The sequence below is a fragment of the Lissotriton vulgaris genome, chromosome 2_1, assembly GCF_964263255.1.
Source record: "Lissotriton vulgaris chromosome 2_1, aLisVul1.2, whole genome shotgun sequence".
In the NCBI taxonomy this organism is placed as follows: Eukaryota; Metazoa; Chordata; class Amphibia; order Caudata; family Salamandridae; genus Lissotriton; species Lissotriton vulgaris.
The window spans coordinates 1,832,018,324-1,832,032,666 of NC_141687.1; the positions used below are offsets into that span (position 1 = coordinate 1,832,018,324).

A 14,343-nucleotide genomic window follows, 5' to 3' on the forward strand; every position below is an offset into this window, starting at 1 on the left:
AGCAAAATTGTTATTGTTAACTACAGCTTATATAGCGCCAAATCACCTACAGGTCTCAAGGCGCTTTATGACAGAAGGAAGCTAAGCTAACACAACAGAAGCATAAAAACGATACCCCTAGGTGGAGATTAAAGCTTCTCTGAACAGGAATGTTTTCAAGGATTTCCTGAAACGCAACAGGTTAGATTCTTTACGAAGAGATTCGGGAAGTTTGCTCCAAACCTGTGTGACGACCACCGAAAAAGATCTACCACCCTTTGTGGCTAGTTTATAGCGAGGGCAGGACAGTAGTTGGGTATCTGAAGACCTTAGTGATCGTGTCGGTTTATAGACTCGACTCCAAGCCGTTCTTTAATGTAAGCCGGAGCTTGACCATAAATTGCCTTGTGGGCAATGCACAGACTTTTGAACTCCACCCGTTGTTTATGGGGAGCCAATGCAGCTTACACAGCAATGGTGATGTATGAGTGCGTCTAGGTAGCCGAAAGATCAGCCTAGCTGCATCGTTCAGGACCACCTGCAGTCTCTTTATCAGGGTTTGGGTAAGGCCCAAATATAGGGCACTCCTATAGTCAAGTCTCGAAATGATTGTAGCCGAGACAATTGTCCGAAGTGCAGACGGGGAAAGCAAAGGGACTAACTTTCGTAGCTGCCTAATTAAGTTAGTGCAGATCCCAACCACTGAGGAGATCTGGCTGACCATTGACAGCTCATGGTCAATCTTAATGCCAAGACTTTTAACATTGGCGCAGGGTTTAGGGGTCGGGCCAAAATCTTGCGGCCAAAACCAATCACCCCATGGGGATACTTCTAATGAAACCACCAGGACCTCCGTTTTTTCGGGATTGATCTTCAGCGAATTTGCTGTCATCCAATTCACCGTATAGCTAAGTATTCTTTGAGCATGGGTCTGCGCCGATGCAGTGTTATCGATACTGAATAACAGCTGAGTATCATCTGCGTAATTATAGGTTTTGCAGCCCATGCGTACTAAAGAGTCAATTAGGGGCTGCAGATAAAGATTAAAAAGGAGTGGGGACAGGGCGGATCCCTGGGGAATCCCACATCTCAACGTACCCAGGTTTGATGTACAATCCTCCAATTGAATCCTCTGGGATCTTTCAGAGAGGAAGGATTTGAGCCATTCATAGGCTACATCTTGTATCCCAAACGTGGCCAATCTGTCCAAGAGCAGGGTATGGCTGACAGTATCGAATGCCGCTGACAGATCTAATAATATCAGGGCACTTGTTTTTTTTCTGTCACCCATACCTCTAAGCTCATCAAGCACAGAAAGCATCACTAATTCGGTGCTGTGATGCGCACGAAAACCAGCTTGACGTTCGTGGAGGAGATGTTGTTCCAAAATCTTGGACAGAAAAGGAAGTTGAGATATCAGCCTGTAATTCTTTAGATTAGTAGGGTCAGCTCCCAGCTTCTTTTTTAGGGGCCTGACTCGAGCTTCTTTAAAGCTAGATGGAAGCCGGCTGGAATCTAGTGAATTATTTAGTAAGGAAACAAAAAAACTTCCCAAAGTAGGAAGTGCCAGCTGAAAGATACTGGGAGGACAAGGATCTGCAGGAGAACCGGGTTTTGTACGATTCATAAGCTGTTCCAAGATCTTTAGATCAATCGGGGGAAATTTAGAGATAGTATATGTTGATGGAGGGAGTGGGGAATGTGGAAGACAGGGGTAATTGCTCGAGGTATTCTGAATGTCAATCAGGATAGTTTGTACTTTATCAAGAAAGTAGTGTTGGAAAGTATTACAATCAATGGGAGACTCTGATCTATCTACTTTCTTACTCAACTCAGATAGGATTCTAAAGGTTTCTTTTTGAACATTGTCCGCATTCTTAATTCGAGTTTCATAGTACTCCGCTTTAGTTGATTTAATGTAGTTCTTGTACAATTTGAGAAACGTTTTATAGTGGTCCTTATTGACGAGATCGTTTGATTTCCTCCAACGTCTCTCTAACAGGGGTAATTTGATTTTATATTCCCTCAAAGCGGAATTGAACCATCGGGCTCCCTTTACTACTCTGTTTATTTTTTGATTTCTTTCAGGTGCTATTTGATCGATAGCCTGACCAAGATTTTGCATAAGATAGATGTATTCCTGATCGAGGTCCCCATGTGCATTGTGAAACTGTAAATTTTTAAGAAGGGTATCTGACAGAGTTTCTGAGTCAATTTTTTTCCATTGTCTGACTTTTTTAAATTTAAGAGATGAAGGTTGGGACGAAAAACCGTCCACTGGAATGTCAAAGTTTATCATATAGTGATCTGACCATATGCAGGGTATAATGTCTGTCAGTGCTACGGTCGGGTCAGAAGTCCAGACAAGATCCAGCGTGTGACCTTTGACATGAGGTGGAGTCTCTACTAGTTGTTTAAGTCCAAGTGAGGTCATAGTATTTTCCAACAGACGCGTTGCCCCATCTTTACATGGGTTGTCCCAGTGGACATTAAAATCTCCAGTTACAAGAACCCTTTGATAGCGTGTGCAAATGTCTGAGACAATTGGGGTCAATAAATCATTGAACAATGTAGTAGATTTTGGTGGGCGATAGACTGTAAGAATGACCAAACAGGTATTTTTCAATGAAATCTTGACACCAAGTATGTCCGCTAACTCTATCGTCTCGGCCAAGAGTTTAGTAACCTTCAAATGTTTTTTTAAAAGAATAGCTACCCCGCCCCCACGGGCATTGCCGGCACGATTATGCCAAATTGCGTCGTAATCAGAAGGGAGTGAGGCAATAATGTCAGGTAAAGAATTAACGCCCAACCATGTTTCTGTGAGAGTTAACATATCAATATCATTGTCCGGCAGAAGAGTGAAGATTTCGAGATGATGTTTTTGTAGAGATCTGGTGTTTAAACTAGTAAACCTTAATCTGGGATGACACCCCGTACTACTTTTATCAATAGATAGTATATTGGACTCTTGTAATTTCGTTAAGATGGTTGGGGGTAATATCAGGGAGTTAGTACGCAACAGGTGTAACTCACCCGAAGAGTAGGTCAATCGATGAGCAGGGGAAAGAGCCCTAGAGCCCGGTCGTGCACGGACGGGCAGGACTCTGGCACGACTCCGGCGCAGGTCCGGCGTGTCCACTGTACGCGTCCGCTGCGCGGAGTCATACTCCTCTCCTTTTAAGTGCTACTAGAGCGCGTCACCTGCCCGGCCAAAACTCAATATGGCCGCCAAACCCGGGAGTCCGACCCTCGGCGTCAATGCTCAGCCGAGAGCGGTCGGGGGCAGAGGGAGGAGGGAAGGGAAGGGAAAACGGAACACAAGGGAGCAGCAGGAATTCTCCAGGCTTCTTAAATCAAGCCTAAAAGATGTAAATTAAAATTTTGCTAATACTAAAAAAGATGCCCAATTGGGCAATGCAAAGTTCTCTTCAGTGAGTAAGTTTCAGGTGGCACAAAACGTCTGATCAAATTAATGACTGTTGGTTTGAAGTATCAGGGCACATTTTACCATCAATGTCCCCAGGAACTGTCCCATAGTTCAAATTTTAGTGAGAGACTTCAATGACCACTGCAGTCCTAGGTGCCTAGAAATGGGTTTTGTGGTGCTTTTTTAAATTCACTATTTCGCTCAAATTCACTTTCATCCTCTCATTCCTCCTCCACTCCCTTCCAGTTGTCTATATCTAACTCCCTCCAGTTTCCTTTTAGATTCTATTTCTTCTCCTATTTCCTTCCTCGTTGATTTTTTACAATCCTTTTGCTTTTACCATCTTTTTCACTTGTCTTTACAAACTTCATCCCCTTTTTAGGTTGAGCCTGGGCAGCGTATGCTCTGCAAGGCATGCTGTATTGGAGTGTTGTACTTGAAGTCCCGCCCACACTCCCCCCATATTTTTCATTGCTTGCGTCATTGTCCTTCCTAAATGCTGGCTTCCGATTTCTTAATAGACTTGTTAGTCCCTCCTTAGTATCACCTTGTCTTCATTTGTAACCTCCCATGGCAACTAGCCCTTTGACTTCTGCTGTGACACAGTATGTCTTATTTAGTCTGTAAGCCCTAATTTCTTTAATGAGTTTCTCCTACTGCGTGCACAATGTGCTTTCCTTGCATTCAGCAGGCCATGCACGCTTTCACTTTCAAGCAGCCCCGGACAATAGCGGCCGCTTCTTTGAAGTGATATAGTTCTCGCATTTACAAGAATTTGAGCTATTGCCATTGTAATTGACAATAGTTAAAACTCTTGTAAATGAGAGACCTATTGCATCGCCCGTCTGTCATGATTCCTTCATTAATTCACCAGAGAGGCCTGATTATTGTACTTCCAACTCGGCGCTGGTAGTCAGGGTCGAGGAGAACCTGTAAGCTGTCACTACGCAGACAGGTACTCACACCCGGAACTTTGCGGCTGCCTGCAGCGCACGCAGTGGGCCCTGTAAGAGGGTAGCCCCCTTAGTGCTGCATCAGGCATCTCCCTGTGCCCTGTGCCCTTTTGCAGGGACCCCCTACCCTGGAGTCCCTCCTATGTCTAGCGCCTCCTGGTGTCATTTCTGGTGCGCAGTGGGCTGGGACCAGGTACTTATACCTGCCCCTACCAATTTTGTCTCCCGCTGGACACTCTGTCCCTCTTCCATCCGCTTACCTTGCGTGCCGGCGGGAGGGCTGGCTATCAAATTGAACGTATTAATGTATACATTTGCCCTGCAGGCGGAGTTACAGGGCGATCCGGAGGCTAATTGGTATGAGGGGTATCCTTTCAGGAGCACAATAGGGGTGCCGTATGCCAAAATCCCAGGACTCTTGACATCAGGACCCTGGTTGAAAAACAACAACACCCTAGTCCTTCGGGCGGTTGTAAGCCTGAGCAACCGGGGGCTTGCCTGGATACGCACCGCCCCTAAAATGGTGTGAGTAAAAGTGATGTACTTGGGGTCCATGGTATGAAAGGGGGATAACTCCCACATAAATGGTAGCACCGATTGGGTTGGCCATGGTGCAGTTTGACTCATAAGGCGGGCAGGGAAGCTTAGGTTAGTCACCGCTGTCTGCCCTTAGATCGCCCGTAGGTTAACCCACCAAGTTGGCATACTCCTTGTATGTAATAAACCTGCAGCAAACTCTTTTCCCAACAAGTCTTGTGTGGACTGCATTTTTTGCGCCTATTATTGCTATGGGGGAGTATGAGGGGGGGGGGGCACTATCAGCACTAAAGTCTGGGCAAGATTCTCGCACTAAAGTCTGGGCACGATTCCCATTGATGTTCATAGCTATGGCCACGGTTGGATGTGAGGAGCAGGGGTGTGTTGAATGGTTTAAGTCTCAAGCAGGCCTGACATAACTTCGACCCTTGACCTCCATAGTGCTCAGACACAGAAGCACAAGCAGTCCCTGGAAGAGACGGTAAATAACTGGACTCCACATTTCTTTTGGATAGTAATTCCGTAAAGTTGTCTTTGCCCAGTGAGTGATAAAATGCACATTTACCAAAAAAAGCTTCTTGAAAGAGAAACCCACACTCCAGTAAAAAAAAAAAAAGTATATTTGCTTTAAACCCAATTCTTTTTACAATAGTTTCAAAAAATGTCCCTGAGGGCTGACTTTAAGCTTGCACCACCCTTTGTAACGCGGTCTTTAAGACCAAATCAACGTCAACTCAACCGGACCAATATTACTGAGCCAGTGTTTGACAGATTAATAAACCACATCATTTACACAAGGCATCCCCCCAGAAGTGTACCTCAGAGTCCTGCCAATCTTGTTCGCCCATTGCGCGAGGGTAGCAAGGGGCGGAGCAGGACCACAGCGAGCAGGAAGCCTCTTGCTGCTTCTGAGAGGGGCAGTGAGAAGAAGGGTGAGCGTTCTCGGGAGCCGGTGGACTAGGGGAGTCAGTTTTGGCATGACTTAGGTGCGAGCCTGGGCAGCAGGAAGCGCCGGGGGCGGTAACTGGGAAGCTGCAGCCCGCGCCCATACAAAGTGAGCGGCACTAGCTGAGATCCAATCAGTAACTCAGGCCCACTCGGGGGCAGGGCCACCAGCCCTGAACAGCCTCCCCATTGGCTGAAGGAGGCGGCAAGGGGCAGGAAGAAGGACAAGTGTGAGAGATTGTGATCTGAATACAGGAAATGCTGTCGGCTCAGCAGCTGATATGCTTGGAGGCCCTGGGACCTCGCGGTAATGCGAGGAAATTCCCAGAATGACCTAGTCTCATTCCCGATGACTGACACTTGGCAGGGCTAAACAATGTGGTAGAGAGAGGTTTGAAGTAGAGTGGTCAGATAGACAGGGAGGTAGAGGGGTGTGTTTGAGATTAGATGGAGCAGATGGAACATGTAAACATCTGTAGAGAGTTGTGAGGGAGAGTCGAGGTAAAAGAAGCTTTATTAATAGGCACCAATAGTGGTAAAGATTGAGGTGAGGTCAAGACAGACACGTATGTTAGAGAGTGGGGTATTGATGGGAGAGGTGAGATAGACATGTATGAGGTAGAGAGGCGAGATAGATGTTATTGGTACATGAAGATGCACGAAGAAAAAAACGCAAAAAAAGATGGGTGAGGTAGAAGAACTGAAGTGACGTAAGTTTAGACAGACTGAAACAACACTGCACTGTGTGACTGGATTGCCATTAACAACTTGAAAGCGCGAGAGTACCCAGACCTAGACACCATTTTAACCATGCACTCGACTGCACTTCATGCTGTGCTGCAGGGCACTTGTTTACATATACTCGTTGCCTAGTCTGTGGCCTCCTCTGCTCTGTGATCATTCCGTCCGGTCTGTTCTCGTGCTTTGGAAACCTCAGCCCCGCCCCCTCCATAATATGCTGACAGGGCCTCACAGCCATTAATATTACAGCAGGGTTCCCTGCGCCAATTAGAGAGTAGTGCAGTGCGGAGGAAAAGGTGCAACTGGATCCCGTGACTGCGAAGAGACCTTCCAAGAGACGGGGAGGCTTCGCGGTTACGCCACGGTAGTCCGTGCTCTACATGCTGTGGGCCCATGAGCAGCATCGCGGGGTTTCATCCTAGAGTAACGATGCAAGCAGCAACAACTTCAGCACGCATCGACACCCAGGGACGCCGTCCTTTCACTACAAATGAACTATGACAGGATTTGTACACTCTCGCCCCGGGTACGACAATGGAAGTTTGGAAATGCAGATTTTTTTTCTTTTCTTTCAGAATGGGTCCTTCCCCGCTGTGACTCTAGGAATGTTAATGTGGCTTTTGTTTGGGGGCGTATTTGGTGCTCGAGGCGAATGTCATTGGTAAAACAATGGAAGAGAACGCATAATAATGCCCTTCTTTGAAATTTAGCTTATAAGTAGGTGGGCTCCACAGGGCTAAGGCAAATAACCTGGGCAGAAAGGCACCCTACCTCAAAACTTCCATCCGCTACCTTCTGTACTGCGTAGACACGTCCTCCTCTTCTGCATGCACTCTGCTCGAAATGCCAGGTTTAAGGGTACCACATGGCCCCATTTCTCGAATGACGCAATGCTCCACGCCTGTACACTGCTACTAATAAGATGAAGCTATTGCTCAGACAGCATTAATGTATATTAACATGCCAAAGGTGAAAAATAACGCTTCCACAGTATGTGCTGGCATCCATCTGCATCATTTCAGCATCATTTGCTTTTTCATGATGCATAATTTAGTCAATCTACTAGAAATTTTTTCCTTCATGCATATAATTATCTTACTACCAAACAGACATGGCCCTCTTGTTTCCAGACAAACCAGTTACTTTCTAATGCACTACACATTACAGTGTTATCTATGAACTGTCCTTCTTACAGTACACTTTGAGTTCATTTTTCTGTTCCTTTATAGTACAACCACTTTCAGTCCACTCAGACATCTCTACACAGCACAGTAAACCTCACCTCCGAACTATGCCCCCCTTACCCCGAGAGTTAATTTCTACAACACTGTGCAATATACTCTATAACTAAACTGCCCTCCAATCTGCTTATCGTACACCCACAAAGTTGATTCCCACAGTAAGCTACAATACTAAACCTATCCCCAAACTGGCCGCTACTTCCCGTCCAACCAGGAATTTTATTCCCACAAGATACAATAATAAACCTATCCCCACCCGCTGCTCCCAGTCCACCCAGGCAGTTCATTCCCACAAGATACAATAAAAAACCTACTTCCAAACCACCCACTGCTTCCAGTCCATCCGTGAAATTACACAAGATACAATAATAAACCTACCCACCTGCTACATTGAGTCGACCAAGGAAGTTCAATCCCAGAACATGGTACAATAATAAATCTACCCCCACCCACCCGCTGCTTTCAGTCCACTCAGGAAGTTAATTCAAGCATGAGACAATAGTAAATCTATCCCCATCCGCCGCTTCGAGTCCACTCAGGAAGTTCATTTCCACACCAGATGCAGTAATCAATCTATCTATCAGCATTTGTATAGCGCAGCACTGTCACCCCTAGTTATCTGTGCGCTGTGTGTGCAAGTCTCCGTTGAAGAGCCGGATCTTGATTTTCTTCCTGAAGGCCACCAGCGAGGATGTTGTTCAAAGATGGAGGGTTGGCCTTTCCAGGTCTAAGGGGCTGATGTAGGAGAATTGATGCCACTTGCTGCGGTTGTGACTGATGCGGGGGTGCGTGCACAGGGGCTAGTGAGAAGGAGTGCAGGTGTCTTGCAGGCAGGTGGAAGTTCAGTCATTGGTTGAGGTAGGCCAGTCCTTGATTGTTTTTTTTAGGCGTGCAGGAGGATCTTGAACTGGCATCTCTTCTGGATAGGGAGCCAATGGAGGTTTTGGATGTGGGGTGATGTGGGTCTGTTTTGAGAGGTCAAGGATGAGTCCAGCTGCAGCATTCTGTATGGTCTGCACTCTTTTGAGGAGCTGGGTGGAGATGCCGGCGTAGAGAGCATTGCTGTAGTCAAGGCGGCTGGTGACGAGGGTCTGAGTGATGGTCTTTCTGGTGTTGACTGGGATCCATCTGAAGATTCTGCGAAGGGTGTGAAAGCAGAAGGCGAATGCGTTGACATGTCGTTCCATGGTCCGTTCGCTGTTGATGATGATGACTAAGTTGCGTGCATTATCTGTAGGTGTGGGGGTTTGTCCCGTGTTCTTCTGGCCACCAGCTTGGGCCTATATGGTTGTGTTATTTCTGAAGATCAGTACTTCTGTCTTGTCGTAGTTTAGTTTAAGGCAGTTGTCCCTCATTCATTTGGCTACATTGGTCATGACGTCGCAGAAGTTGATTCTGGTGGTAGAGGGTCTTCGGTGACCGAGAGGATGAGTTGAGTGTCATCTGTGTAGGAAATTATGTTGAGGCCGTGGGATCGGACAATGTCTGTGAGGGAGTCATGTAGATGTTGAACAAGGTGGGGCTGAGGGATGATCCTTGGGATACGCTGGATAAGATGTCCTTGAGTTCTGAGGTAAAGGGTAACAACCGGATACTTTGTGTGTGTCCTGTAAGGAGAGAGGCGATTCACTTGAGGCGTTTTGCTGAATGCCAATATTGTAGAGTCTGTTGATGAGGGTGTGGTGGGAAACTATGTCAAAAGCAGTAGAGAGGGGGAGGAGGATCAGGGCCACAGTCTCTGCGGTCAAAATGGATTCTGATGTAGTCTGTGGCAACAATCAGGTCGTTCTCAGTGCTGTGGTTGGCACGGACTCCTGATTGGGAGGCGTCAAGTAGTTAGTTTTGTTCCAGGTATTCAGGAAGCTGTTTGTTTATGGCCTTTTTGAGTACTTTGACCGGGTAGGGGACCAAGGAGATCGGTCGCTTATGTTTGAGTTCACTGGTGAAGGAGCCGGGTTCCATGTTCTAAACTTACACTTGCCTATGTCTCTTTTTTGTCTGCTTAAAAGTGTGGAGGGTAGGGAAGTTATCGTTATCCAATTATGCATTACAGTTCCAATGAACCATGACTCTGAAGGATCATGGACTCCCAAATCAGTTTAGTTTATTACAAAGCCAAGAACAGCTGGACATACAAACACCTAAAGATGAGGGTTTATAAATACATTGGAACCAATACAAAGCCAAACCTAGGGTTTAAGTCAAGATGATGCAGCATACACAAAATAACCAGTTCAAGAATCCGGACACAGAATATCACTGTGCCTATATCCAGAGTCCCCTTCATCGGAGGTTCGTAGGTAAAAAGCATTAGTCTGTCCCTACACTATCATTAGTGTGACATCCCTACTTAGCATTCCCAAAGGCAAGTTCTGAAAAGGTGTCAGCACGCGAAGACTTCCTGAAACGCTCGTTTAATCAAAGGGTGGAGGGAGAAGCGGAGATTCATTCGGCTTCCTTTAGGTATGGAAGATATCAAAGGAGAATTAATCACAAAATCTGTTATTGCTGGGGCCTAGTGTTCTGGTATATCAAAGTCCCTTATTCACATGCAACAAGTGGTTGCCGAAGATCTTGATTTTCCACCCTGTCAGCTATGTGAAAAGGCTCATCATTGGGTCTTTTATCACTCGAACACTGGGTTCTCCAAGTGATCTCCTATTTCCACCCAGAGGTAGAACGTCTGTTTTTTGACAGTTGTGATAAAAAGTGTGAGAGTTTTCCGGCATAGCGTGAGTTAAAATGACCCCTTGTCCTCAGTTTGATACTTTAATAACAGAGGATGGGGCAACATTAAACAGTGTAGGTGTAGGGAGGTGCTATGGTGGAAATGCTACTGTTCCACTACACCTGGTGATAGTTTGTGGAAGTTTGACATGTTTCGGCCCTTGGTAGCCCTCGGGGGTCTGTGGGCCTACTTCAGGACCAGATCAAAGTTGGCTATTATCAAAAATAGCCTGGGCAGGTAAGAATGTTATTCCCCAATCTTCATCGAGCTCATTCGCTTGTCTTCGTTTAGACTAATAGTTGCTGATTTAGTGTATAATTCTGGAGAGATAAAAGACAGTACAGACATAAATACTCGTAGATAAAATTCTTACATTATCATGCTCTGTTTTAGCAAAATTAACTTGGTATAGCTGGAACCGGGAATGTTTAGTACTGGGTATGATTTGTATCATAAAATGTCTAGAAAAGCTTTTGAATACAACATGAAATCGTTTGGTGCAATTGCAGAACACGTGTGGTGTGCGGTCCATCCTCTCTAGTGGTGATGAAGAAGCGCTGTCGGTCATGCTGTTTAGAGTGCATTTTATTCATAGGATCTAGTGAAAAGTGTCATGTCACAGACAAAGTTATGTCGCTCACAATTATTATTGAAACACCTTCATGACTCAAAGCCCATTTTTATGAAAGTAATATAACCGGGGCCAAAATTTGTGAAGCTGTCTATCAGAATGGGTTGGTTTCGGTGCTGGACTAGACAGTGTTACTGCTAGTCCTGTATGTGAGCCAATGCCTATGGTATGATAGTAATGGTAAGCGTGTTCTCAATTACTATAGGGAGACTGGGAAGACCAAATGTATTTACGTAACTTCTTATAGGTACCCATTCTGGTATGTTAAATGTGCTAATCACGCAAAATTGTAATAAGTGATACAATTTTGTGCGTAGTCTCAACGTTAATGTACGAAGTCTCAAAAGTGACACCCGGCTGGCTTTTAAGTGTTGTGAGGGGTGACAAAATGACAAAGATTAACATATATTTTCCGTGTGTTCACCTCGCGTGGTTATGTCATGTTTATTGTGACTCGGTGACGTTCTCTTATGCTTAGTGTGCGAGGCGCTCAAAATTATTGTGCGTGGTCTCAAAATTATCACCAGGCTAGCCTTTAAATATAGGATGGAGCAACTGATTTATAGTGGGTGACACATATTTTTCGCTTGTGGACAAGTCACGGGCTCAGTGGGAAAAAGCCTGTTAATTGATGGCTCACTATCAGTGGCGTCCATTATCATGCCGTTACATAATAGCAGGTTAAGGTGCTTTGAGAATGTCTTCCTGCATATGTACGCTGTATATGTGATAGCGCGCAGGCAGGTAAAGACGCTGCCAATATAATGAAGGTATGGCAGTGGGTTGCTTTTGTATTAAAGAAAGAACAGTTACCTTTTGAAGGAGAGTAATTTGGCTCCTGCGGGGTCGCAAAGGAATCGCACTCAGGGAAGACAAATCGATGTGTATAAGGACAGGTGGGTTGGAGTACGAGGGGTGGGAGACCAAGAGAGATTAAAGTTGTGTTACCTTGTTGAGCTCCAGGTCTTCACTTGTGCTGACTTTGTCCTTATTGCCCCCGAATTAGTTAGTGCGGGCAGGAAGTCAGAGCTCTTGGTGAAAGTGATAGGTTATGAAAAAAGACAAAGATTATTGAAGAAAAAAGGAAGCTGTTCACTAAAAACTAAAATAAGTAATTTTTCTCTAGTATAAGAATTGGTGAAAGTCAAAAGGCTAAGAACGGGGGAACATATGTCATAGTTTGTTGTTCAGATTTATAATTGTTCTTATGAATGAACTGGGACTTTCAGTGTATTACGGAGAGCCAAGATATATCCTCATTTAGGCCATTATTATAGGTTTTCAGACGGTGGGGGGTTATGCGTGTGTGGGGGGTTGTATGTGTGTGAGGGGTTGTATGTGTTTTGAGCTGTATATGTGTGGGGTTGTGTGTGTGTGTGTGTGAGGGGGTTGTGTGTGTTTGGGGTTGTGTGTGTGAGGGGTTGTATGTGTTTTTGAGCTGTATATGTGTGGGGTTGTGTGTGTGTGTGAGGGGGTTGTGTGTGTGAGGGGGTTGTGTGTGTGAGGGGGTTGTGTGTGTTTGGGGTTGTGTGTGTGAGGGGGTTGTGTGTGTGTGTGGAGTTGTATGTGTGGGGTTGTGTGTGTGTGGGGTTGTGTATGTGTGATTATGATATTATTATGAATCATGATATTATCTCTGTGAAGGAGAGAGAAAGAGAATGTGTTGTTGTAGGGTTTAGAGTTTTGTTTGTTTGAAAAAGTGCCTTCATTGAAAAGATTTTAAAGAGAGTCACCTATGGCCAAAAGTGTCAAAGAGTGAGCCGAGCATAGACCAGGATTTACATGTGCGTGCTATTTACTTTTGAAAGAAAAGAGAAATTTGGAGAAAGGAAATGGGGAGAACAGGACAAGCTAGTGCTGGCAAAAGACGTGTTAACAACATTGTGGCTAACAGGATATTGCAATAAAAGTAAATATGAGTATTGGAGGAAGTAGCGTGATACAGGTCTTGTTGCGCTATTAATATTGTCTTGCATAAAGATTTTAACATGCAGTAGTGAGTGAGTTCATTCAGGGTCAAGTCATGCTTAACATGAATGGAGACTAAGTTAGTTGATAGATGTACAATACCTAGTCATTACATTCCAGCATTGTGGTGTCACTGATTAGTCTGTACTTTTTCAAGATTATTATAGGACATTGTATTTTAACATCCAATTCTGCAAAGACAGACGTATTATTTGCAACAGGTTCAGAGTCATCAGGTGAAAAGATAATACAGCTCAATTCTCAGTACTCCGTCTCATTTCTTTCATCTGCCCCCCAAAGAGGTACTTTTCCCATTGAAAAATAACAATACACCATGGTCGGAGAGAGTGTTACTATGGGTTTACATGCGAATTGTGTATTATTGTTGAGGAAGTACACACATTCACAAAGCAGATAAAATGCAACAGTTCGGTCAGTAGCTAATTAAAAATATGGTAGTATATCTTGTTGGTTGCAAAGAGTGAAATGCTTTATCCGCGCTACAGTATCTTCAAGTGCATATTAAAATATGATAGAAATGGAGTGTGTATTTGAAAAAAAAACAACGCCTTTCGCGTATAAGTGCAGACTAGTATTACTTGTGCCGATGGACCACATAACAATGCACAGTGTAAGTACATAAAATTCAGTTAGGACAGCACTGTCTGCATGTACCCAGTATGTATACATCAGCCACTTGTGCCAATAAACAAATTCCACTCGGAAAAGTCAGAAGTTCAACACTTATAAAGACGGGGGCAGGAGCAGAGGTACGCGCTTTGTGATATCGTATAGATGAGGACGGGACAAATAACAAACAGGAATTTCTTAAGACTACCGCTACTACAGCACAAGTCCGGTCGAAGAGAGAAAACGGCCATGAGGGGGTGCAGCAGTCACTTACTTGGTGGTCATTACAAAGGTGGTCTCTCATGGGGTCTCTGGATGAATCCGTTTCACTATGTGATAGAGATCATATCGCCATCTTAAGTACAGCGTCTAACCGAGGCGACCCGGAAGTGTACGTACAACGTGACCGGAAGCAAAGTTGCGAGTTAAAAAGGAAAATGTTTATGTCCAGTACAGGGTTATTACCTATATACAATGTATGCCAAATACGGAGGAATTAAAATGAGGACAGTGTGTGCAGATAACCATCTTTATTGCCAGTGTGTATTCATGAGGAGGTG

The 14,343-nt window shown here is 44.9% G+C and overlaps 1 protein-coding gene across 2 annotated transcripts in view; it reads right to left on the reverse strand.

Annotated features, from left to right (window-relative positions):
- Window positions 1–14,343, reverse strand: part of CORO2B (coronin 2B) — a 581,091-nt gene that overhangs the window by 400,341 nt on the left and 166,407 nt on the right. Inside the window, exon 1 of one of the 2 annotated variants that reach the window (XM_086957970.1) lies at window positions 5,718–5,856. The exons of the other annotated variant lie outside the window; for it this stretch is intronic. Within the exon in view, the coding sequence (XP_086814096.1) occupies window positions 5,718–5,747 (30 nt within the window). The 5' untranslated portion in view covers window positions 5,748–5,856. Of the gene's footprint in view, window positions 1–5,717; window positions 5,857–14,343 lie in introns of those variants that run through there. 2 annotated transcript variants of the gene reach the window in all.